This window comes from Trichechus manatus, unplaced genomic scaffold (assembly GCF_000243295.1).
Source record: "Trichechus manatus latirostris isolate Lorelei unplaced genomic scaffold, TriManLat1.0 scaffold00045, whole genome shotgun sequence".
NCBI lineage: Eukaryota > Metazoa > Chordata > Mammalia > Sirenia > Trichechidae > Trichechus > Trichechus manatus.
In genome coordinates, this window is record NW_004443981.1 from 16,627,087 (window position 1) to 16,654,078 (window position 26,992).

Below are 26,992 nucleotides of genomic sequence, written 5' to 3' on the forward strand. Positions count from 1 at the left end.
GTCCACCATTTTATCATCTGATGTGATTTTCCTGTGTGTTAGAAATCCTATGTCTATGATGTTGATGAGATGGGATTAGCAGCAGTTATGTTAATGAGGCAGGGCTCAGTCTACAAGATTGGATTGTGTCTTGAGCCAAGCTCTTTTTAGATATAAAAGAGAGGAGCAAGCAGAGAGACTTGGGGACCTCATACCACCAACAAACAAGAGCCAGGAGAATAGCGTGTCCTTTGGACCAGGGTTTCTGGGCTGAGAAGCTCCTAGACCAGGGAAAGATTGATGACAAGGACCTTCTTCCAGAGTTGACAGAGAGAGAAAGCCTTCCCCTGGAGCTGACGCCCTGAATTCAGACTTCTAGCCTGCTAGGCTGAGAGAATAAACTTTTGTTTGTTAAAGGTATCCACTTGTGGATTTCTGTTATAGCAGCACTAGATGACTAAGACAAGCATCCACCTAAGATTGTACAGAGTTGTCCACCCTGCCTGTCAGTTCGCATCATCTCTGGGCAGGAGTTAATTGTTGTAACTCCAAAGGCTTTCTGTGTTTTGCCCTAGTGTGTTAGAGTAAGTAAAGCACTCAGTCTTGCCATAAAGGACTAGTAGAAGGGATAGAACCACTGAACCTTTGAAAGAAAGAATGGACAGGGTCCGTTGAGTGCCTAGTGCCTGCGCTGAGAGGTGTGTGCAGTACTACTGTTGTGTTGGTTTCTAGTTTGGCTTTTGTGTTATGTAAAATAATGTGAGTGATTTTTTTGTTCTAGAGTTAAGCTAGTAATGAAGGTGGACTTTTAGTGTGTAGTAAGTTAGTTTCTGTATCTTGTTGCTTTACCTCTGCTTGGATTGCTTCAAAGTAGATGTAGAGCAACAGAATATGCAAATTTTTATTTTTACCTCATGTTTTTGTCTCACCCAAATAGTGGAACATTAGTTACATCTGTGCATGTTAGGGGTTATTGCTAACCGTCCCTTTTCAGTTACTGTAAAGGTACAAACCCTTACCTGTCAGAGAGGATGTTGAAGAACTCATAATCCGAGTACGGATGGTGCGGTGACCTGTCTGTCTGAACTCACGTGTGGCCGTTGTAGGTGTCTAGTTACCTTCTCTCTTCATCAAGAGCCTTTTCCCTTGGGCTTCCTGTGTGTCAGCCAGTGAGCCCTCCTCTGTCCCATCATGTCAGAACACATCTGTTTTCATGGTTTCTCAAATGGCGTTACAGAAGGTCAGAGTTGCTTATTTCCAGGCCGCAAAATGCTATAGGCAGGATTTAATCAAGAGTCCAAATAAGATCGGTTCTCATCAGTTTCCAATTCACGTCTTCACAGTGTTGTTCTATGAATAATTGATCGAAGTATCCTTGGACATCAGACTCATGTATATTAAAAATATGTATCAAAACCATTGTGCTACCAAGTGAAACTTACAGACGTGAGTAACTATCTAAAGTGACAGAAACAAACAGAGTCCTACAATTAAATGAAAAATAATGAAGTGTTAAGATGATTTTGTCTTCATTGTTTTAGGCGGTGGCCCCCATAACCTGTAGGCATAATTTTACTGGAGACTTAAGTGCTGAGATTTGAAGCCAATAGGCCACTGTAGCTTTACCTGTGGAGCAGCGACTTCAGAGGCTTGACCCTAAGGAGGGCTTCTCATGTCTTAGGAGCTAATTCAGATACTAGATTCATCAGATTCTACATCGTAGATTTTGGATTAAGATAATTTGCTTTCAGAGAGTAAATAATAGGACTTTAAAAAGTTCTTTTCTTTTTTGGAAATAAAAGCATGATATTGGTAAATAAAAATTTGCCATAGTTGATGAGAATAACCTGTGTCACTTGGAGCGATGGGAGGGAGGAGGGGGAGGCGGGTATTTTTGGGCGTGTACCGTGTTCCAGGAAAGATGGGTATTGTTCCCACTTGACATACAGGTGAATTGAGGCTGCAGGAGGTCTTCTGATAGTGAGGGGGAGGAAAGGGGGCCCAGTTCAGGTATGGCTGGCCCCAGGCTGCTCAGCCATTCACAGAACACATATCTAGGCTTACACAGCATCAGAGTTGGAAAAAGGTCTAATAGTGTGATTTATAAGCTGACACAGTGTGATGTTTGAGTTGACGTAGACTCCTAGTAATTTTTATTTTTCAGAAATCCATGTAACCTGTACATTGAGCTGAGAACCTGTGTACTTCTGAACTCTTTGCTATGGAAGGGCCACCAAATAGCACTCCCTCAGAAATGGATTTAGTTTCTACAACAGACTTCAGAAGTTTTTATTTTAAGTAAATTTTCTCAGTCTTTACAGTTTTCAGTATTGTTTTTTATTCATAGAACACTTTCTATCTTTGCCTGTATGCATTAGACCATCACTTTTATTTTCTTGTAGGTCTTGTGTGTGTGTTTACATTTAATTCTTTAATCAACCTGGAATTTAGTGTATAGTTGAGGGTAGGAGTCTAACTTTATTATTTTTTTTTCTAAATAGCTAGTTGCCTTAATAACATTTATTATATAACTCACCTTTAGTTATAGTGTTGTAGTTCAGAAATTAGGAGAGATACCAAATGGTATAAATATCTACACCACTGTATGTCTCCTCTCTGAAGCAGTGACGGGCACATTTACACCATGATGCCTCTAAGGAGACGTGGAAACTGCTGTGACCAAGGAGTGCCTGAGGGTAGTGTGAGGTATAAGCTGGGGAAGTAGAAGATTTGGAGAGCCCTGTCTCTGCAATACGATATTTGAAATGTTATCATGTGAATGAGGAAGTAAGAAGCCCTGGTCATGCAGAGTGGTTAAGCGCTTGGCTGCTAACTGAAAGGTTGCGATTTGAACCTACCATCCACTCCACGGGAGAAAGATGTGGCAGTCTGCTCCTGTAAAGATTACAGTCTTGGAAACCCTACGAGGCAATTCTTCTCTGTCTTATAGCGTTGCTGTGGATGGGGATTGACTCGATGGCAACGGGTTTGATTTTTTTTTTTTTTTTTTGAGTAACTTTTAGAAAATGACCATAAGTCCCCTGTCCCTCCAGCATCCAGCTAACAGATGTATTCAACAATTCGGTTTTTTTTTTTTTAATTTTAAATATCTATATTTCAAATAGTTCTTTTTTTAAATTGTACTTTAGATGAAGGTTTACAGGGCAAATTAGTTCTCATTAAACAATTAATACACATATTGTTTTGTGACATTGGTTGCCAACCCCATGACACGTCAGCACTTTCCCCTTCTTGATCCTGGGTTCCCTGTTAACAGCTTTCCTGTCCCCTCCTACCTTCTTGTCCTTGCCTCTTAGCTAGTGTGCCCATTTAGTCTCGTTTTGGTTTATGGGTCTGCTGAACCTCAGGAGTGACTTCAGTACTGAGTTAAAAGGATGTCCAGGGGCCATACTCTTGCTGTTTCTCCAGTCTCTGTCACACCAGTAAGTCTTGTCTTTTTTTGTGAGAATTTTATTCTACATTTTTCTCCAGTTCTGTCCAGGACCCTCTCTTGTGATCCCTGTCAGAGCAGTCGGTGGTGGTAGCTGGGCACCGTCTGCTTGTGCTGGACTCAGTCTGGTGGAGGTTGTCGTAGTTGTGGTCCGTTAGTCCTTTGGACTCATCTTTCCCTTGAGTCTTTGGTTTTCTTCATTCTCCCTTGCTCCAGATGGGGTGAGACCAGTGGATATCTTCGATGGCCGCTCACAGGCTTTGAAGACCCCAGCTGTATCCGTCATTCCCGTCTGTCGTTGAAGTCTTTGCAAGATGGGCAGAGCTGGTGGTGCACTGTCGCTGATCCGTTACCTAATCCTTAAAGAATTAGAATTGGATTTCTATTACTATTTCTATTTATTTATCCAGACTTTTTACTGAATTCATTCGTCTCCTCAATTTTGCTTTGATTTTCTTTCCTGTACATAAGTCCTGCCTCCTGTGGTTTTCCTACCCCTATTTAAACCCTCTGCCCTTTTTTTATTTTTTTGATGTGAACAGAAGTGCCGCGCTTTCTCCTTGTTCTTAGCCAGCACTGTGGCCTGTGGCGGTGTGGCACTGACCACCCTTAACTGGGCAGGCTGCCGTCTCTGTAGACAGATCTTACTGCCCGTGTGGCCATGCCCTAAACAAACAAACAAAAAACCGTTGCCGTCGAGTCGATTCTGACTCATAGGAACCCTATAGGACAGGGTAGAGCTGCCCCATAGGGTTTCCAAGGAGCGGCTGGTGGATTTGAACTGCCAGCCTTTTGGTTAGCAGCCGAGCTCTTACCCACTGCACCACCAGGGCCCCGACTACACCCCAGTGCAATGTGGGGGGGGGTCTATGTCTGCTGCTTGGACTTTTCCCCCCTTGTCCCCCAGCTGTCTCTCAGTCCATCCATTCCACAGATTGTCTGCGTGGGTCAGGAGCATTCCAGGTCTGTGGACTCAGTGATATGCTAGATAAAGTCCCTACCTTTTTTACTGGAGCATATATTAAAGGAGACGGAGAGAGATAATATATGAAAACAAATAAGATAACAGATAAGATGATAATGGTAAGTGTAGTGAAGGAATAACTCTGACATGTAATCTGACTTCTCGTTCAGGCTTTCTGAATGATCAGTGTTTGTGACTTAAAAAAAAAAACTTAATTATGGAAAATTTTAAACATACCCAAAACTAGAAAGGATAGTAGGACAGACTGTCGCCTGGTGTGATGGTTAAGATTGTGTGTCAACTTGGCTGGACCATGATTCTCAGTGTTTATATGTGATCACTCCCATGATGGAATCACTGTGAGTAGCCAGTCAGTTCAAAGGGAGTTTCCTTGAGGGTGTGGCCTGCATCTCAATATAAGCGTACATTCTGGCTTTTTGCTTGCTCTGGATCCTGTGGCTGCCTATCTGACCTTCAGTTCTTCGGACTTGAGCTATCAACCTATCTGCCAATCTTGGGATTCATCGATCTTCACAGCCTATGAGCAAGAGCCTTGCCTCTCGATCTGCCAATCTTGGGTTCGCCAGCACCTGTGGCTACATTAGTCAAGAGAAGCCTCTATCCTGGTCCATGGACTTGGGACTTCCAGCCTCTACAGTCACGTGAGCCGTTTCCTTGATAGAAATCTCTCTCTCTCTGTGTATTTATGCGCTTTACTGGTTTTGCCCTTTTAGAGAACCCAGCCTAAGACACCTGGTTTCAGCAGTTACCAACATTTTGCTGATCTCGTTTTCTGCACCCCTTCCCTCTCCCCTTTTCCTCTTGTTCTAAAAAACTAGTATTTTAAAGTGAATTCCAGTCTGCATATTATTTCACCCAAGTGACCTCTCCGCCAGTCTAATCCAGTGGGCATTTTTAGCCCTTATCCTCCTCGTGTGTTTTTTTAAAAATAGTTGTCTGAATTTATTTACAACTTAATTTGAGAATAATAGATATTATCATGACATTTTGTTTTTCTCTCCAGGAACATAGTATGCTCTTGTTTATGTAAATATTTTATATCTCTTTTCAGGATTTTTTTTTTTTTAATGTCTACATATTTCCTTTTAGTCTTGTTCTTTGGTATTTTTTTTTAATTGTGGTAAAAATATATATAACAAAACATTTGCCATTTCAGTAATTTTTACATGTGCAATTCATTGATATTAATTATGTTCATCACGTCAGTTTGTTGTACTGTGGTGGCTTGCCTGTTGCTGTGATGCTGGAAGCTATGCTACCAGTATTTCAAATACCAGCAGGGTCACCCACATTAGACAGGTTTCAGCTGAGCTTCTAAACTAAGACGGAGTAGGAAGAAGGATCTGGCAGTCTACTTCTGAACAAATTAGCTAGTGAAAACCTTATGAATAGCAGCAGAACAGATATAGTGCCAGATGATGAGCCCCTCAGGTTGGAAGACACTCAAAATACGACTCGGGAAGAGCTGCCTCTTCAAATTAGAGTCAACCTTAGGGACATGGTTGGAGTCAGTCTTTCAGCACCTTCATTTGCTGATGTGGATGACTCAAAATGAGAAGAAACAGCTACAAACATCCATTAATAATTGCAATGTGGAACGTACAAAGTATGAATCTAGGAAAATTGGAAGTCGCCAAAAATGAAATGGAATGCATAAACCTTGACATCCTAGGCATTAGTGAGCTGAAATGGACTGGTATTGGCCATTTTGAATTGGACAATCATATGGTCTACTATGCCGGGAATGAAAAATTAAAGATGAATGGCGTTGCGTTCAGTCTCAAAAAGAACATTTCAAGATCTGTTCTGAAGTACAGCATTGTCAGTGATAGAGTAATATCTATATGTCTCCAAGGAAGACCAGTTAATACAAATGTTATTCAAATTTACACACCAACCGCTAATGGCCAAAGATGAGGAAATTGAAGATTTTTTACCAAACTGCTGCAGTCTGAAATTGATCAAACATGCAGTCAAGATGCATTGATAATTACTAGTGATTAAAATGTGAAAATTGGAAACAAAAAAGAAGGAACAGTAGTTGGAAAAGTATGGTCTTGGTGATAGAATTTTGCAAGACCAAGGACTTCTTCACTGCAGATACCTTTTTTCACCAACATAAACGGCGACTGTACACGTGGACCTCACCAGATGGAATACATAGAAATCAAATCAACTGCATTTGTGGAAAGAGACGATGGAAAAGCTCAATATCATCAGTCAGAACAAGGCCACAGGCTGATTGTGGAACAGATCATCAATTGCTTATGTGTAAGTTCAAGTTGAAGTTGAAGAAAATTAGAACAAGTCCACGAGAGCCGAAGTATGACCTTGAATATCTCCCACCTGAATTTAGAGGCTATTTCAAGAATAGATTTGGCTCATTAAACACTAATGACTAAAGACCAGACGAGTTGTGGAATGACATCAAACATGAAGAAAGCAAGAGGTCATTAAAAAGACAGGAAGGAAAGAAAAGACCAAAATGGATGTCAGAAGAGACTCTGAAACTTGCTGTTGAACGTCCAGTAGCTAAAGTGAAAGGAGGAAATGGTGTGAAGTAAAAGAGCTGAACAGAAGATTTCAGAAGGTGGCTGGAGAAGACAAAGTATTATAATGAAATGTGCAAAGACCTGGAGATTGAAAACCAAAAGGGAAGAACACACTTGGCATTTCTCAAGCTGAAAGAATTGAAGAGAAAATTCAAGCCTCGAGTTGCAATATTGAAGGATTCTACGGGGGAAATAGTAAACAATGCAGGAAGCATCAAAAGAAGATGGAGGGAATACACAGAGTCACTGTACCAAAAAGATCTGGTTAACATTCATCATTTCAAGAGGTAGCATATGATCAAGAACCAGTGGTACTGAGGGAAGAAGGCCAAGCTGCACTGAAGGCATTGATGAAAAACAAGACCCCAGGATTTGACGGAATACCAGTTGAGGTGTTTCAACAAATGGATGCAGTGTTAGAACCGCTCACTCATCTATGCTAAGAAATTTGGAAGACAGCTACCTAGCCAACTGACTGGAAGAGATCCATATTTATGCCCATTCCAAAGAAAGGTGATCCAACAGAATCTTGAAAGTATCAAACAATATCATTCATATCACATGCAAGTAAAATTTTATTGCAGATCATTAAAAAACGGTTCCAGCAGTACATTGACAGGGAACTGCTGGAAATTCAAGCTGGATTCAGAAGGTGACATGGAACAAGGGATATATCATTGCTGATGTCTGATGGGTCTTGGCTGAAAGCAGAGAATACCAGGAAGATGTTTACCTGTGTTTTATCGACTATGCAAAGGCATTCGACTGTGTGGATCATAACAAATTCTGGATAACATTGCAAAGAATGGGAATTCCAGAACACTTAATTGTGCTCACGGAGAACCTGTACATAGACCAAGAGACAGTCGTTTGAACAGAACAAGAAGATACTATGTGGTTTAAAGTCAGGAAAGGTGTGCGTCAGGGTTTTATCCTTTCACCAGACTCAGTCAACTTGTACGCTAAGCAAATAATCCGAGAAGCTGAACTGTGTGAAGAAGAGCGTGACATCAGGATTGGAGGAAGACTCATTAACCTGTGTTATGCGGATGACACAACCTTACTTGCTGGAAGTGAAGAGGACTTGAAGCACTTATTGATGAAGACCAAAGACTACAGCTTTCAGTATGGATTATACCTTAACATAAAACAAAAAAAAAAAGTTGCCATTGAGTCAATTCCAACTCGTAGCGACCCTATAGGGCAGAGTAGAACTGCCCCATGGGGTTTCCAAGGAGCGGCTGGTGGGTTTGAACTGCCGACCTTTTGGTTAGCAGTCTGAGCTGTTAACCACTGTGCCACCAGGGCTCCACCTTAGCATAAAGAAAACAAAAATTACAGCAACTGGACCAATAAGCAGTATCATGGCAAACAGAGAAAAGATTGAAGTTATCAAGGATTTTATTTTATTTGGATTCATAATCAACGCCTATGGAAGCAGCAGTCAAGAAATCCAACGACACATTGCATTGGGCAAATCTGGTGTAAAAGACCTCTTTAAGGTGTTAAAAAGCAAAGATGTCACTTTAAGGACTAAGGTACACCCGACCCAAGCCATGGTGTTTTCAGTTGCCTCATCTGTGTGAAAACTGGACAATGAATAAGGAAGACCAAAGAAGAGTTGATGCCTTTGAATTATGGTGTTGGCGAAAAATATCGAATATACCATGGACCGCCAGAAGAACAAACAAACCTGTCTTGGAGGAAGTACAGCCAGAACATTCCTTAGAAGCAAGGATGGCAAGACTTCGCCTCACATACCCTGGACATGTTATCAGGAGGGACCAGTCCCTGGAGAAGGACATCAGTCTTGGTAGAGTAGAGGGTCAGTAAAAAGATGGAAGACCCTCTACAAGATGGATTGGCACAGTGGTTGCAACAGTGGGCTCAAGTATAACAACAGTTGTGAGGATGGCGTGGCACAGGGCAGTGTTTTGTTCTGTTGTACATAGGGTCACTGTGAGTCAGAGCCAGCTCAGTGGCCCCTAACAACAGCAACAACATGGTGTACGACCATCATATCTGTTTCAAATTTTTCCGTCACCCTTAACAGAAATTCTGTGCCCCCTAAACAGTGACGCCCCTTCCCCCGCCCCCTCGGTAACCATTAATAAACTTTGATTTGTATACATTTGCCAAATTCTAGGTATTTCACATCAGTGGGATTGTACGGTATTTGTCCTTTTGTGACCGACGTATTTCACTCAGTACATGTTTTCAAGGTTCATCCGCGTTGTGGTGTGTGTTAGGACTTCATTCCCCTCTATGACTGAGTAATGCTCCACTGTATACACGTAGCACATTTGGTTTATCCGTTTATCTCTTGTTAGACGTTTAGGTGTTTCCACTTTTTGGCTATTGTGAATAATGCTACAATCAACTTTGGTGTACATGTATTTGTTTGTGTTCCTTTTTTTTTTGTTGGGGAGAGGTGTATGCCTAGGAGTGGAATTTCTGGGTCATATGGTAGGAACCTTCTTCAGTCTTTACAGTATGGCTCAGTCTTGGTTGCTTCACTGTCCTAGCGTGCCTCACACTGGTCTAGTCTAGTTCTGCTGCTGCCCCTATTGCTCCCTTGTTCTGCTGTTTTTTCCTTCCTTTTTCGGGCTATGTGGCCACGTCTCAAGACTTCTGGTTAAATAGGTTACCAAGAGTTTAGTGGCACTTCTGCATTTCTTTTTTTAAATTTTTTTTTTAGTTGTACGTCAGATGAAGGTTTACAGAGCAAACTAGTTTCTCATTAAACAGTTAATGTACATATTGTTTTGTGACATTAGTTGCCAACCCCACGACATGTCGGTACTCTCCCTTCTCGACCTTGGGTTCCCCATTACCAGCTTTCCTGTCTCCTACCTTCTCGTCCTTGCCCCTGGGTTGGTGTGTCCATTTAGTCTCGTTTTAGTTTTCTGGGTCTGTCTAATCTTCGGCTGAAGGGTAAACCTCAGGAGTGACTTCAGTACTGAGCTGTAAGGATGTCTGGGGACCATACTCTCGGGATTTCTTCAGCGTCTGTCAGACCAGTAAGTCTGGTCTTTTTTTTTTGTGAGTTAGAATTTTGTTCTACATTCTTCTCCAGTTGAGTCTGGGACCCTATATTGTAATCCCTGTCAGAGCAGTCAGTGGTGATAGCTGGGTACCATCTAGTTGTGCTAGACTCAATCTGGTGGAGGCTGTGGTAGTTGTGGTCCATTCGTCCTTTGGACTAATCTTTCCCTTGTGTCTTTGGTTTTCTTCATTCTCCCTTGCTTCAGACGGGGTGGGTCCAGTGGAGTACCTTAGATGGTCCCTCACAAGCTTTGAAGACCCCAGACGCTACTCAGCAAAGTAGAATGTAGAGCATTGTCTTCATAAACTATGTTATTATGCCGATTGAGCTAGATGTTCCCCAAGGCCTTCGTCTCCACAGCCCTCATTTTCTGCATTTCTTTAAGAAAAAAAAAAAGCGTACAAACATTCAGAGGAATTTTTGTTGGGTGAGGCGCTGTTTTTTGCAAATGCCATTGGATGTTTTCCTACTTTTAATCTTTGGCATTAGTTTCCATTGCTGTTATTTCACCCATCAAAAAGAATCCAGACATAAGCCAGAAAAGTAATTAAATTGGTCTGGAAACCCAGGAACTATATAGAAGATAGTATGTCAAGGTACTAAATGATAAACACATATTTATTATCCGCCTCTAAAAATGTTCATTTAAAAATGTTGACACATGGAGACTTTATTGAAGATCTAACAGATTAAACCTGTGATAGGATGTCTTAATTTTTTTTTCCTTTTTCCATTCTAGGATGTATGACAACATGTCCACAATGGTGTATATAAAGGAAGACAAGCTGGAGAAGCTTACACAGGATGAAATTATTTCTAAGACAAAGCAAGTAATTCAGGGGCTGGAGGCTCTGAAGAATGAGCATAATTCCATTTTACAAAGTTTACTTGAGACACTGAAGTGTTTGAAGAAAGATGATGAAAGTAACCTGGTGGAAGAAAAATCCAACATGATCCGCAAGTCACTGGAAATGCTGGAGCTTGGCCTGAGCGAGGCACAGGTATAGACGGGAACTGCACAGGTGTAGATGAGAATGGCTTGGGCCTCAACTTGACCTTTTGGAAAAATGGAGGTGTGATTCGAAAGATGCATTTTAACTAAAGTTTGGGGAAGATACTTAGAGAATAGCAGAGATCAGCTCGGATGTGGGTTGTGGATGTTATATAAAGGATTATAGATTCGTGCATATCTGAATTTTAAAACATTAGAGTCAGAGTAAAGGAAACCTGTTTATCATTTAGGATTTAATTTGGCTACGTATATCAAAAATGGTCTCAGGGGCTTAAACAACACAAACAGGCATCTCTCTTGCATAAAGCAGGTACTGAGGGAGGCTGTCCCACATAGTTTCAGCAGCAAGGTCATCAGGCTCCTCCCCCCCTGCTGTGCCACACCCTGGCAGGTGGCCTCCAGGTGGGGAGGGATCAGGAAGGACAGGCTGCCTCCCTGTGAGGTTCCTTCCTGGAAGTTGTACACAAGACTCTGCTAAATCTCATTGGCTGAGCGTGCCTACATGGCTGGGCTGGGCTGGGAATGCTGCCTTACCCTCTTAGACTTCCAGGTTCTGCCTAAGGAGGAAGGGGTGAGGGGGCGACGGCTGGCAGCTAGCAGTCTCGGCGGTACCCTAGCACATCTTGCTGTGCATACTCGAAGAAACCTTGTTTCTGTCATGCTGGAAACAGATGAAAAAGCTGGGAACATCTAAGTTTTTTGGTTTTTTTTTCCCCTCTCATAATAACTTCTGGAAGCTGCTGTCTCTGCCAACATATCTTAGGTAAAATTAAATACACTAAGTATTAGCTTCTTTCTTAGTTGTCTTCTGGTATAGTGATTGAGTGATGCAGAGTAGAGGCTCTGGGTTAGCGGTTTCTGCTTTCATAAAGGAAGCGATCCTCTATCAGAGTGGCCTTCCGTACCCTCACTGGAGAGCTGTTCATCCTAACCACATCACAGGTGCTGATATAGGAATGGAACTTCGGTTACTGTGAGTCTGCTGTTTCTCATGTTCTCTTGCTGAAAAGGAACATGAACTTCCTTTTTTAGTTTGGCAGATATTAGGATTAAGAAAGAAGGAAGCAACTCCACTTTTGGAGTTTCGGGTTTTAAACTTGAGAGAATAAAGAGGGAACATGATCTAGGGAGAGGACAGACTGAAGCCAGCCAGCTTTTCCCCTAGCCTTTCCGCTCTTGTCCTCCTAGGAACTTGCTTCTCGCCTCTAGCAGGTCTGCTCCTGAAACTAATCCTGGGTTTACGGTGTAGACACGTAGACTCGAGCTAGTGAACACCCTGTGCCGTGGCTACAGAGACCCCTTCTCTTCTCTCAGAACACTGGAGATGTGTAGTCCTGCTCTTCTCAGCCCCACCCACACCTCTACACATGCACACGGGTGTGTGTACACACGTCTCTCACACACAGAAGGTTTTCTCCATTCTTTCCAAGAATTGTGTTGGGAGCATCTAGGTAGAAAGTAAAAACACACAGTTCCCTCGGAAGAGTAGCTGTGTGTACACTGCTCCTCCAACCAACATGCTCTCAGATGGGAAGGACTGCACAATTTTTGTGGGTGTTCTGAGTCTATTGCGGTATTCTTTATCATGCCCCACATGTAGCCTGTGGCTGAAGGGTAGAAATGGAATTCAGAGGCAAGCTGAGCTCGTATGTACATTGGAGAAAATACGTGCACGTGTCGGCTTAGAGTTAAAACCAAAGACTGCGTAAATGGATGGAAGGCAGTGCTTGCTGGACGCTGGAGGACAGTGTTGACACGTGTCTGTCTGTGCAGGTGATGATGGCTCTGTCCAATCACCTGAATGCTGTGGAGTCAGAGAAGCAGAAGCTGCGCGCCCAGGTCCGCCGTCTGTGCCAGGAGAACCAGTGGCTGCGGGACGAGCTGGCCAACACCCAGCAGAAATTGCAGAAGAGTGAGCAGTCCGTGGCCCAGCTGGAGGAAGAGAAGAAACATCTGGAATTCATGAATCAGTTAAAAAAATACGATGATGACATCTCTCCATCCGTAAGTGGTTCTGTCGTGAGTTTGGCGTTGACACTTACTATGTGGTGTTCAGTAGGTTATTTCAGTAAAGCTGTGAGTCTTTTCCTGTCCCATTTGGTGTTGTGTTTGGCAAGACCAAGGATGGTGGGTCTTGGAATTGAGTCCCTTACACTGTGTCGCTCGGAAGGTCCCGTAAGTTCTCTTCGCCATATTCTTTTCCTTTGTGGCTTTTAGAATAACTCAAAAAAACCAAATCCGTTGCCATCAAGTCAATTCCAACTCATAGCGACCCTGTAGGACAGAGTAGAACTGCCCCATAGGGTTTCCAAGGAGCGGCTGGTAGATTTGAGCTGTTGACCTTTGATTAGCAGCTGAGCTCTTAACCTCTGTGCCACCAGGGCTCTGGCTTTTAGAATAATGGTGAGAAAATGTGAAAATTCTTGTAACTGAGTGAGGCCCTGCTCGTGCCTCCCTTGCCGCAGGCTGGTCCCCACTGTCGCCCTGCTCGGCTCCTTTCCCCCCGTGCTGCCAGCCCCAGCTGTCTGCGACCCAGGCTCCGCCCTGACTTCTGCAGCTTTTGGGGCTCGTGATCTTGACTGTGTCCTTCTGGTTCTGCTCCCTTCCCGTGCTCCTCCTCGGCTCCCGTGCTAGCTTACCTTTCTGTTCCTGCAGTGCTGGGGCTCCCAGGATTTTGGTTTTTTCTTTTTCTGTCAGCTCACTTTACATGTTAATCCCATTCTCAACTATTTTTCATCTACTAATTGTTTCTGATTCAGTTAACTTCTTTTTAAAATAAACTTTATTTTGGAATAATTTTAGACTCACGGAAAAGTTGCAAAGAGACTTAAGAGAATTCCCATGTTCCCTTCATCCAGTTTCTTTTAATGCTAACATCTTACATGACTAAGAAGTCTACATTGGTACATTCCAAAAAATAAAACATAAGCCAAACCCATAGCCATGGAGTTGATTCCGACTCATAGCGACCCTATAGGACAGAGTAGAACTGCCCCAAAGGATTTCCAAGGGGCTGGTAGATTTGAACTGCCGACCATTTGGTTAGCAGCCGAGCTCTTAACCACTGCGCCATCAGGGCTCCCATCGGTACATTACTAGTAACTAAAAACTATAGACTTTATTCAGATTCCACCAGTCCCTGCACTAGTGTCCTTTTGCTGTTCCAGGATCCAGTCCAGGATCCCACACTGTACGTAGAGCTGACAGTTCTTCTGCCTGCCTTGTGCCAGGCATGCACACACACAGCCAGTACGCCTGTGGGCTCGCTGTCTGTCTCCCGCATCCCGAGACTGTCGGGCTAGTCTTGTGCTCAGCACCAGCAAGCCTGCGCCTGCCGTATCGTGTTACAGCTCTGGGTCGGGGACAGTTAAACGCTTTGGTTCAGAAGACACGCTGCTAGAGGCTGCTTTGGAAATAAGAACAAGTGGAAATGTTGGCGCCAGCCGGTGGTTTACCTGGACCACATGATCATACATGAGAAGGGAAAGCTGAATTCCTAGGCAGAGACTTTTTAAAGTTTTTATTTTGAAAGATGTCAGAGTCATAGAAAAGATGCAGTGAGCTGGCTCTCCCTGCTCTTTGAGGGTGTGAGTGTTTTTCCTGAGCCATGTTGGGGTGGGCAGTGCCCCCATCCATCCCAGGCCCCCGCTGCTTCTCATGCTGCTTTCTACGTGCCTGTCCCCAGGCTGAGGGCAGAGTCCTGCAGAATCACAGTGCAGGTGTCAGGTTCGGGATGGACCGTCTAGAGGGTACTTCCTCTGCCGTGGGGTCCACGTGTATTCCGTCTCCGCAGCAGCGTCCTTGGAGCATTTCGTCTTTCTGTTTCAGGACATGGCTCAGGACGTAGAGAGCGTGTAGCTGTCACGTCTCTTAGTCGTCTCTCACCCGTAGCAGGGCCTCAGCCTTTGTTTCTCGTGGCATTGACACTTTTGAAGAATACAGGCGATTGTTTTATACAGTGTTTCTCAGTTTGGGTTTTTGTCTCTGGTGGCACAGTAGTTAAGCGCTTGGCTGTTAACTGAAAGAAAGGTTGGCAGTTTGAACCCACCCAGCCGGTCTGCGGAAGTAAGACTTGGCAATCTGCTTCCATAAAGGTTTCAGCCAGGAAACCCCTATGGGACAGTTTTGCTCTGTCGCATGGGGTTGCTGAGTCAGGATTGACTTGATGGCACCCTATAACAGTGTTTGTTTATGAATATTTCACACTATGCCTCCGGCCTGGAGTATTATAAAAGTGGGATTGTGTCCTCCTTGATCGTCCCCTCCAGAGGGAGACCCGTTCATCTGCCCCATTGATGGTGCTCGTTCTTCACCTGGTCAAGCTGCTCGTTTTCTCCATTGTGTGGTTAGTATTCTTCCCCAGTCAGCAGTCTGTGGGGAGACGGGAGTCAGAGACTTGAAGCTGGAAGGTGGGAGCCGCTCTCGGGGGTTGTATTGGTGCCCAGGGCTGCCGTAACTGCAGCAGCAGCGACTCTAGAGAGCAGAGGTTTATTGTCTGGAGGCTTGAAACCCAAATTCCGGGCGTCCGCAGGGCCATGCTCTCTCAGGGTTTCCAGGAGCCCTGGTGCTCCTTGGCTTGTAAGAGGCTTCTCCCGTGCTGTCTCCCCCTCTGGGTTTGTCTCTCTGTCCTTCTCTTTTATAAGACACCATGCAGAAGGGATTGGGATTAGGGCCCCCTGCTTCCCTATGATTTCCTCAGCCGTTAACATCTACAGAGGAAAACTATTTCCTCAAACAAGTTCACATTCACCTGGGCAGGGGTTAGGACTTTTTTGGGGAGCACAGTTCAATCCATACGGGTTCTGCGTGGTTGGTGGGCAGGGTGAAGAGGGCATGGACAGAGGAAGGCTGCGTAGTCCCTCTGTTCCTGCAGAGATCCGAGAAGCGCCATTTTAATCTGCTTTTACATATTTGGTTTCCAAATAAGCGTTCATCTCAGTACGGGTTTCACTGCTCTACCTGAACCCCCTCAACAGACAGGTGAATAACCTGAAGCGTAGAAATGGGTGATGCTCTGATGGCCACACCAAGGCCTGTGTCAAGTTGTCTGTGCTCTAGTCTAGCAGACTGTATTATTCTGCACTAAGCTGATGGATAAGTCAAATGTGGATGATCCTATATTTTATCCTAAAAATGGACTTTTTTCCTAAACTCTTCAATTGGAATGATTTTTATAATGAGGATTTTCAACAGAGAAGTTACTGTGCCTGCTGGACTTCAGGGTTGTTCTGGGTCTGTCTTATAGGAGGACAGGGACGCTGATGCAGCCAAAGAACCTCTGGATGACCTCTTCCCGAATGACGAGGATGACCCCGGCCAAGGCAGTGAGTGACGTGTGGCGTGCTCCAGTGTCAGAAAGATCTCTCCTCTTGGGGTGTCGCTGGCATCATTAGCGGGAGCACACGTACCTTGCCTTTTGTCTTACAGATGTATTGGATTTCTTTATGCCTTGTCTCTTTTCCTAAAGAATGTACAGCCGTTTTTGTTTTTGGGGGATATAGACTGTTAGGCCAGACCTTAGGGAACGGGTGTGTAGGGACGGTTCAGATGTGATCTGTGCTGGTCTTGCAGAGTGAGCAAGGTCAACATAACTTGTTTTGGTTAGTTTTTCTGACACTCAAGAGAAATCTCCTTGCCCCCTCCCCTGACAAGTTGTTAATATCCAGCTTGCTGAAGGAGTCCTGGGAAAAGAGCCTAGGGGCCAAGGGCTAACTCGAACAGAAGCTAGAGAAGACAGTGTCCAATAATGTGCTTTCTCTGGGTGATCTTCTGTAAAAACATACTTGATGTCGCCTTGTCCCTTCAGTTCAGCAGCAGCACAGCAGCGCAGCGGCTGCCGCCCAGCAGGGCGGCTACGAGATCCCGGCGCGGCTGCGCACCCTGCACAACCTCGTCATCCAGTACGCGTCGCAGGGCCGCTACGAAGTCGCCGTGCCGCTCTGCAAGCAGGCCCTGGAGGATCTGGAGAAGACCTCTGGGCACGACCACCCAGACGTGGCCACGATGCTGAACATCCTGGCCCTGGTGTACAGGTAGTGCCTCTCCGTGCCGCTCACCTGCTTTACCTTTCGTGCACTCGCCCTTCCAGTCTGTCTTGGAAGCCTGTGTACGCTCCTTTTCTAACCTCGTCCACTTCTCTTCAAACATCCAGGGGTTAAATTCCAAATGTTGGGTAAGCTGTATGGCAAGGAGCCCTGGTGGGTCAGTGGTTAAGAGCTTGGCTGCTAACAAAAAGATTGGCAGTTGGAGTTCACCAGCTCCTCTTTGGAAACCCTGTGGGCAGTTCTGGTGTGTCCTGTAGGGTCGCTCGGAGCTGGAATTGACTCCGTGACAACGGGTTTGGTTGGTCGTTATGGCAGAGACATCACCAGCGGGGAACGTGCTGGCTGTGACCATCCAGCCTTCTAGCAGAAGCTCCAGTGTTGCCCCTTCGCCCTGGCCCGACTGACTGACTGTGATTCTCCCACAAGTCTCTGCATCAGGTCTCTCTCGCCTCCTGTGTCCTCCTGCTCACACCTGTCGGTGTCCTCCCTGCCTTTCGAGGGCTCTGTTAACTTGTTCTCCTCTTTCAACTCAGGTTCCGCTTGTCTTTTGCCCCATTGTTCTCCCATGCCTCTTTTCCTTCTTCCTCATTATGCATGGCATGGGGTTGTTTGGGTTCTGCTGTCTCTCCTATTGGAATATTGATCCTCGAAGGTGAGGACCAGGTGGGCTTCACGGCCCCGTCCCCCCGTTATGCTAGCATGTTGACCTACCCTTAGAGGTTCCTGGCAGACATGCTGAGTGGAGTGGACCCTCTGCCCCTTATGCACTGGGAGGTGATCCATTGGAGGAAGGCGCCCCTGGCTGGTCCTTGGGCCAGTATGTCGCAGCGCTAACCAGCACAGAATGGGTCAGGGTGAGCGGGCACCGGGAGGAGGGGACCAGGACAGGAACCAGCAGGACTTGTTGCCCGAGGCCACTCCAGTTTCGTGGGTCTCAGTTACCTGCTTTATTTTTCTGCATTGGTTTGGCTTTTCCAGGTCAACAAGTGTTTTTGAAAGCCAACTGTGTGAGTCTCTGGACCTTGAGGTAGAAGATGGAATTCCTGGTCTCGAAACGAAACAGAATTTTGTGGTTAAAGGCAGGAGGGTTCAGGTTGGATCTGGGCTCAGGGCCTGCTAGACGGGTGATGTTCTGAGCAGTCAGCTTTTCTGGCCTCAGTTTCCTCATATCTGAAGTGGAGGTGGTTACGATACCATGCTGAGAGCTCCACGGGGAGGGTTGTATGTAGTGCCTGGCAGATAGGAGACATTCTAAGGGCATTATCTAAATCCGTTTCTAAAGGAACTTAGAGCCCTATTCAGGAAATATGCTGTTTGTGTCCATATGTATAATTATAGATGCTGGGAGATTATGGTGTGTTAATAAAAGAATACAGAAGTGTTACTGGAACAGAAAGATTTCTGCCAGTTGAGAGGATTTAGGGAGGAAGTGATGGAGGAGAGGGTGCTTTTTACTGGACCCTGAAGGATGGGTAGGATTTCAGCAGGTGGAGGTGGGCAGTGTTTGGGAAAGCTGTGTGGCACGTGGACAGGTTGGGCTCGGGCTGGACCTGGTCAGGAGGCCTTGCAGGCCATGCTCAGGAGGGCTGTGGGCAGCTGGTACAGGACGGGCTGGTGGCCGGAGCCTGGAGGCGAGGCGACCAGGCAATGGGCTTGTTGGGAGCTTGGGGATGTGATATTGGGAATCTGAGCAAGGACAGGGATAGTGGGTGGGCGTGGGGGGTGGCGCATGGGGCCAGTGATGCTGGAAGAGAAGTGGAGTAATCCACACATCCATGTGGATAAGTGATTTTTTAAAACAATTTTTAAACATTGGTAAAATACAAAAAAAAAAAAACCCAAAATCCACAGAAAAAGAAAGCGCCATAACAGCGCTACTTAAAACGAAGCTGTATCTGCAGCTTGCCGGCAGGACCTGTTGCCAGCTGTGCCGTGTGTGTGTTAGTCTCTGTCTCACCTTTGTCCTGTAGACACTTAGGTGGTTTGCAGATTTTTACGGGTATAACACTGCAGGAGTTTTCTAGTCACAGGTATTGTGTATAAAATCTTGATAGATGATGCTGAATTTCATTGTAAAAACATTTTTTAAGTGTTCATGGCCTCTAATAGCACATGATCTAGCCAACACTAGATAATACAAACGAGTTAAAAATCCACCCAAAGAACATAACTTTTTGGTTTTGTTGTTTCTCCTGTTTATACAATACTTGATGCAGAGACATTGGAATATATAGAAAGGTTCAAACTAAAAATCACCCACGAATAGAGTTAACCACTAAGAGCAGAGCGACATTTTTGCGTATGTTCTTTAGTATTGGGTAAATACATCAACATACAGATGACAGGTATCACCCTGCCGTGTGCTGGGGATTCAGTGACGTCTCTTTAGTCCTGTATTCTTCCTTAACATTTTAGCATGAGAGTTACCATATCTGTATAAAGTTTGAAAAAGTAAATTAGTGGCTGTCTATATTTCATCTTCAGTACTCCATCCGTGGCTGTAGTGTAATTTATTTCATCATTCCCTTGTGGGACATTTAACGTCAGCTTTCTTTCTGGCTATTAGTATACTGATGAACATCTTTATAAGCTTTGTTGAGGATTTTGGATTCTTTCCTCTTAGGATCAGTTCCTAAAATGCGCTAAGTAGAGGATAGACATTTGGCCAACTCCTGACAGGGACTGAGCTGCTTTGGAGAAGGTCGTGCAGGTTCCCACCCCCGCCCCAGGCTCACCAGCCTGGGGGCAGCCTGAGTCATCTCTTACTCTTCTTGAATGGGTCGTGTATTTGTGGTCTTTCGTTTTCTTCTGTGAGTTTTGTGGTGTCTTGTCCATTTTTCTATTAAGATTTACTCCTTACTTTTGTTTCCATTTTGGGGACCACTTTCACCTCTCTTAGCCTTGAGAGGAGCCCCGGTGGCGCAGTGGTTAAGAGCTCAGGCTGCTAACCAAAAGCTCAGCCGTTTGAATCCACCAGCCGCTCCTTGGAAACCCTGTGGGGCAGTTCTCCTGTGTCCTACAGGGTCGCTGTCAGTTGGAATCGACTCGATGGCGCGCAGCAACAACAACGGCAGCCTCAAGAACTGAGCTGTTGTCTGGGAAGCGTTTTGTTCTTAACCACCTTCTCAGCTTCTGTCTTGAGCAACAGAATAGCAGTGGCTCTCCAGTTATAGTGGAGTCAGAATTTCCTGGGGAGCTTATTAGTTACAGGTTGCTGGCGCCCCCCACTTTTTGAATCAGTAGGTCTGGGGTGGGGCCCTGGAATCTTTGTTCCCAGGTTGAGTTCCCAGGGAAGGTTGATGGCAGCTGGCCTGGGGGCAGCACTTGGGAAGCATGCTCCAGGGCTTGGCTGACCTTGCCAGTGTCTGCTTAGCAACCCCAGACCTTCTGTCAGAAGTGCTCAGGGTACCATCTTGTTTAGGTCTCACAGCTCTGTCAGGTAGTTGGCCTTTTACTGTATTTACTAGTTTTTGAAACTTATTTCATACCTGTTGACTCTCGAAATAAGTTTGTGGCAGCTTGTAATGTGTTAACAGAGTAATTAAAGAAAAACATGAAACAATGCCCTTGGCTAGAATTCGGGTGCCTGCGAGGTCCTGGAGGCCTCACCCTGCTCGCGGTCTGCAGGGCAAAGCCTCGTAGGGTAGCAGCGAGTTCTCTGTGTTCTGAGGCTCAACAGCAGCCGCTTGCTCACAGTGTCGTTGGTGGTGAGCCACACATTTAAACCGAGGTCTGGGTCGCCGGCGTCTCTATCTACCACAGTCAGAAAGAAAACGGTGGCAGATTGTGCACTAAATCAAGAGAAAACCCAAACCCATTGCCGTTGAGTCAATTCCGACTGATAGCAACCCCGCAGGACAGAGTAGAACTGCCTCATAGGGTTTCCAAGGCTGTAATCTATATGGAAGCAGATCGTCAGGACTTTCTCCTGGGGAGCTGCTGGGTGGTTTCAAACCACCGACCTTTCGGTTATCAGCCAAGCACTTAACCACTGCGTCACCAGGGCTCCTAAGTCAAGATACTAGTACATCTTGAATCTATTTACTCTATTTTTAAAAAGGTCTTTTCATTTTAAATGTTGCATGTCATCATCATCATACTTAATTCTTACAGCAACACTGTGAATCAGGTGATACAGGTATTTTACACATGGGACCACTGGGACTTTGAGGTGTTGGTCAGTGTTCCCAAAGCCACACGGCTACTCAGTGGCAGAGCCAGAGCTGAGAGCCTGGGATCAGATCCGTCCGATGCCCACCCCCAGGCTCCGTCTGCTCTGGACTGCCTCACTTGCACTGCCATTTAGCCTTCCCAGAAACACGCTTGCGGGAACAGCGCTGTCCCGTGATTTAGGTCTAGGGACGCGGGCTGGGGGTCCAGGCCCGGAAAGCTCGTCAGCAGAGGATCCAGGATCTGTACTACCTGATTCCACGGCTCACCGGGCAGTGCACGGACTGACGAGTTTCCTCCCCGCCCGCTCCCTCGCCAGGGTCTGCTTTGTGTGTAGACAGTTGAAGTACTGACTCTTCGTTTTTAAATAGTCGAAGCTCCCCTTTCATTGCACAGTTCCAAAGTTACTCCGACAGAAGGTGACCTGGTGAGCCGCACATAAAACATTTCACGTGTGTTTTCCATTCAGGGATCAGAACAAATACAAAGATGCAGCCAATCTACTGAATGACGCCTTGGCTATCCGTGAAAAGACTTTGGGCAGAGATCACCCTGCGGTTTGTATATCTGTTTCTTTCACCCTTTTCACGTTTTGTTTCCCTGATAAGCTTTTTACCTGACTCACTTTAATATTAAACTCAACAGGGAAGGTAAGAGCTGCCATTTCACAGGGGTGCAGGTAGGAGGTCTTCATTCACTTAACCCGAGGGTAAGCGTCCACCTTGGGGCCCTGACGGTCAGCACGCCCAGTGCACATTTCATCTGTCCACGGCCACAACCCCAAATGGGTCACGGACCTCGGTTTTTGATCCTAAATCAAATCGCATGTACCTCTATAAATTTTTTTCTAAAGAATTTACATTGACTTTTTATTAAAATCTGGTCAGATTTTCATGCAGATCTTTGTTTTGGTTGGCTTTGTGGCTTCCAGTGAAATAAAGAAAAATCAAGATCGTGCTGTTGATGTTGATTTGTTTAATTTTTACTATTCTTCAATGTTACTTTCTCTAATCTGTCTGTGTTGTAGTGAGTTGCTCTTTTGCTTTTACCTGAGGTGGTATTGTTTTATCCAGTGAAGAGCACCTCGCTCTGAGTATCAGTGACTGTGTGTTGTATACATATGCTCTGTGTTTTAGTAGCTTTTGCCGTTCTGAGGAGCTCTCTGGTCTTGACAGGTGGCGGCGACCCTGAACAATCTTGCAGTGCTCTACGGGAAAAGAGGGAAGTACAAGGAGGCCGAGCCGCTGTGCAAAAGGGCCCTGGAGATCAGAGAAAAGGTGTGCGAGAGCGAGACCCTGTCTCCTGATTTGAACACTCAGTTTTGAGAAATGACCTCTGTGATCTGTGGTTACTGACCATCTGTGGGCACACAGCCCACAGAACAAAGCCTGACTGGCCGTACAAGTAGGTGCTTGAGACCTGTCTAGGAGGGCTGGGTATTCAGAAAGGGGAGTCCTGAGCCCAGGGTGGCCAGAAAGGGCTCCCTTGAGAAAGAGTTTCTGAGGACTGGGAGGGGAGCTGGGAGCATTTCATCTGACGAGGGGGCAGGTAATTGTCAATAAGAAAAATACTAAAATTAAAAAAAAAAATATTTGCAAAATATGCTTTATGAAGCTTAAAAATTAAATAATTATTTTCAGAGCTAAAAAATTAAGTCTGCTTTTGCAAACAGGTTGTATTTTTTTTTTCTATATTTTTCAACATAAAGCTTTGTCAGTTATGCATTTAATTGATATTTGCTGTTAAATGAGGGAAATGGTGAAAAGTATAATATTAAGAGTGTACTTGGATACTTAATACCAGCTTCTACAGTTTGTGGTAATTAGATTTTGAAAAAACTAGTTTGCTCATTTCAGCAGTACTCTGTTCAGATGTTAGAGAGATTCAGGCCCAGGACCAAAGGTCATTGTTTTTTCTCCAAAATCAGAACTCTGTTTCATAATTTAACCAGCAGATAACCTGGTGTTTTTTGTGGTCATTTATCAGTGTAGTTGATACTGGGAGATTGACAGTTATGAGACGTATGGCAGGGAAGTGGGAGAGGGAAAATGAAAAGGGGTTTGTTATCAAATTACGCATGTTCAGTTTTGTCACGTCATCTGCATGATACGAAATAAAATGGTCAGATTTTGAGTGGACCGTGGGGTCGCTATGAGTCAGAATCAACTCAACAGCAGTGAGTTTTTGGTTGGTTGGGGTTACGATCATCAGAGAGGCACAAATACAGCAGATGAAGGGTCACGTGTCACAGATGCCCAACAAGTCCACATATCTGCTCTTTCATTCTCCCACTTAGCAAGACCTTCCTGAGGACTTGAGCCCTGGCTTGGTGGGGTTTGGCGATTTCCAGATCAAAGCCCAGTTAGGCCTCGAGAGGCCTGGTGCTGGCGTCTAGTACTGAGCACTGGGAGAGGACGGGCGGAGCTGGGCCAGGTCAGACCTTGGTGGGCAGTGGGGATGGCTCCAGAGGAGGCCAGGCTTTGAGCCAGGAGATAGGGAAGGGGAGAGGTCAAGAGGGAACCTGACCTGGGCTCCGGCTGAGAGAATGAAGTGCTTGTTGCGTCTAAAGAGTAGTTTCCTGCCTGCTCTTCCAGGCCCTCTCTGGATGTTGAGGTTACATCGGTGAGGAAGACAGGCTTACATTGTAATGGGTGGGGATCGGGCAGTAATCCACTAAAAAGATGGAAAGATGATGTAATTCCAGGCAGTGATACTTGCAAATAAAAGCCAGGTGACTTGCTCAGGATGTCACTGGTGGGGGTGGGGCGAGGGCTACTCTAATTGGGGTCTAGGGACATCCCCTCTGAGGAGATGACCTTTGGTCAGAGTCCTGAGGGAGCAGAGCTCACAGTTGGTGGAGTGGAAACGGGAGGGAGCCGGAGCGTGGGACGGGCAGAGGGCCTGGGGTCCCTCCCGCAGGGACAGCGAGGTTCTGAGTGAAGAGTTTGAGGTTTACTTTGAAGGCTTGTAGTCAGGAAGTGTGTAACACATGAGGTTTTAGAGTCCAGAAGGGCTGGGTTGAAGTTCGAGCTCCTCTAGGACTTGGCAATCAAGTCAACATAGCCCTCCTCATCTTTAGATCGTGCGTGATAGCGTGCCCTGCCTTGTGGGTTGGTTGTAAGAGTTGGTGAGGCAAAGCGTGTGAAGGGGATCAGCACCCCCACCCGCAGTCAGGCCTCACTCTGCTGGCTGGCTCGTCACTTCTATTAAACGGCAGCGGGGCAGGTAAAGACGGTGAGCCTGGTGTGTGGCCTAGCCACGTTCATGCTTCAGAAAGCTCTTCTTCCTGAGGGTGGGAATGGATTGGATGGCAGTGAAACAAACAGGTGTTTCTAATGCATAGTTTTTTATCCCCAGGTTCTGGGAAAGGATCACCCAGATGTTGCCAAGCAGTTAAATAACCTGGCCTTGCTGTGCCAGAACCAGGGCAAGTACGAAGAGGTGGAGTACTACTACCAGCGGGCCCTGGAGATCTACCAGACCAAACTGGGGCCTGATGACCCCAACGTGGCCAAAACGAAGAACAACCTGGTGTGTTGGTGGGAGTCGTCTGCAGAGCGAATGTTTTTAATGCCTGAATTGTTATTTCTCTGAAATCTGAACTGTTTCATAATTTAGTCTGTGGATAAAAGTGTATGCTTTCTTTGTATATGATACTTTCGTATAAATACTTCATATAAATACTTTTTTATTTTAAGGCATCCTGCTATCTGAAACAAGGCAAATTCAAGCAAGCAGAAACACTGTACAAAGAGATTCTCACTCGTGCGCACGAAAGGGAGTTTGGCTCTGTAGACGGTAAGAAATATACTCCTGTTTCTAAGCAGATATAGTAGTATATGCATTAAAAATAGTGATTTCCAACTTGAACTTGGAAGTAGTATCCAAGTCATCACACTGTTTTAAGGATAGAATTTAATTTGAATTCTAGAAGCAGTTTTCTAAAAACTGTTTAGAAGTGTTAGGTCACACTTAGGTATCCATTCAGTGATTTACTTGTCCACTCACTCCATGAACGTTCCGTGAGTATTCCCACTGTGTGGTTCCCTGGACTCACTGATGTCCCACTCATGGGAGAGGCGTACCCCACACTCCAGGAAGAGGCGCTGCCTCCTGCTGCTGGGCTCACCTGCATCCTCCCGTCTCCCTCTGCAGTGAGAACCCAGACTCCACGCTGGCTTCAAGGCACAGCCTAGATGCGCTAGTGCCAAAGGACCTTCTGGGAGCCATGAATACTGTCACAGTGGTTCTGTAACTCCGTAGTCCCCGCCGTGCGGGCCCGGGACCCACAGCACCAGCACCACCACCTGGGAACCTGCATGAAGTGCACAGACTCGGTCCCAGCCCTGACCTTCTGGTTGTTTGCCTGGCCTAAGGAGCCCAGACCATGCCCCTTTCTAGTCCTTCATGTATTATAAGTGTTAATAAGCAGTTACGGAATAGATGCTTTATAGGATTTAAATGGCCCCATAAAACAAACTCGTGTGCTAAGTTTTTTCCACCAGGAGGTCAGAATGAGGACCTTTATCACGAGTGTGCAGGAAACCCTGCTGAGTCAGGATGCTGTGGGATGGGGGCATTTTAGCTGATTTAGGTTTTCTTTATTAAGAGTTTCTAGAAACCACTTTTGGTTTCAAATGTACTCTTTCTTTGGTTTTGTCGTTAGCTCTTAATAACTCAAGCTGTAGACCTCTTGCTGTCAGCGTCACCGTCCTGAAGTGGATTATGGCTGTGTGGCAGGGTAGTGGTAGCACTGGTTTACATGGAGGTTCCAGTGTTGGAGGCGCCGCATCCGTTATCTGGCTGCAGAGACTCTGGTGGCTTTGTAACGATTCCAGGCGTCTCCTGAATGCTGCTTCTCAAAAATGACGCTTTGGGGCGAGACTCGTTTCCTCGTGATATGCTAGCTTCTTTCTGCCAAAAATAGTAGCATGACATCCAGTTAACTGGGTTCTAGTTAAAAGTAGTTTCTCTGTACTGGATTTATCCTTCTAGAAATGTTAGAACAGAAAGGCATTTGTGTTTTCCTTAGGTAAGATGTAAACGTGTCCCGTTAGGCTTTCCCTCCCCCTCCGCTGTCACATGGCCACTCATGCTTGTAGGGCAGAGATTAAAATCAGTGGCTGGGGGTGTCTCTAGGAAGTCAGGTTTTGTTAATGGTGCACGCATGTATTCTAGCAATAGAGTAACTTCAGGAGATACAGCTAAGCCTGCACTAAGTAGTGTTAGTAAGTTGTAAACACTGTTCATTCTTTCGAAACAAATGTTTAAGCCTAGTTTTACTCCTCTCCTGTGATACGCCCCATCATCCTCCTCATCACTAACGTCTGTGAAGCGCTCACTCACGTACTAGTCACTGAGTTGAGCCATTTAAAAGTACCATCTGATTTCCACAACAGTCCTGTGGAGTGGGTCACTCATTGCCCCATTTTAGAGGCAAGGACACTGACAGACTGCATGGTGTGCCCACGATTTGGCAGCTAGCAGTGGGATAGGTGCTTGGGTCTCTCCCTTCAGAGCCTGTGATGGCGCCTCACTGTGGGAGCCTGTGATGGAGCCTGTCATGGAGCCTCACTGTGGGAGCCTGTGATGGAGCCCCTCACTGTGGGAGCCTGTGATGGAGCCTCACTGTGGGAGCCTGTGATGGAGCCTGTGATGGAGCCTCACTGTGGGAGCCTGTGATGGAGCCGTGATGGAGCCTCACTGTGGGAGCCTGTGATGGAGCCTGTGATGGAGCCTGTGATGGAGCCTCA

General features: G+C 45.7%; 1 protein-coding gene across 4 annotated transcripts in view; it reads left to right on the forward strand.

The window, feature by feature from the left end:
* The window catches only part of KLC1 (kinesin light chain 1), a 63,082-nt gene that overhangs the window by 19,979 nt on the left and 16,111 nt on the right, over positions 1-26,992 (forward strand). For all 4 annotated transcript variants that reach the window (XM_023731817.1, XM_004376747.2, XM_023731818.1 and 1 more), the window contains exons 2-9: positions 10,753-11,014; positions 12,799-13,029; positions 16,271-16,349; positions 16,832-17,057; positions 21,709-21,796; positions 22,415-22,516; positions 24,597-24,770; positions 24,938-25,037. In XM_023731817.1, coding sequence (XP_023587585.1) covers positions 10,754-11,014; positions 12,799-13,029; positions 16,271-16,349; positions 16,832-17,057; positions 21,709-21,796; positions 22,415-22,516; positions 24,597-24,770; positions 24,938-25,037 — 1,261 coding nt within the window. In that variant the 5' untranslated portion in view covers position 10,753. The remainder of the gene's footprint in view (positions 1-10,752; positions 11,015-12,798; positions 13,030-16,270; positions 16,350-16,831; positions 17,058-21,708; positions 21,797-22,414; positions 22,517-24,596; positions 24,771-24,937; positions 25,038-26,992) is intronic.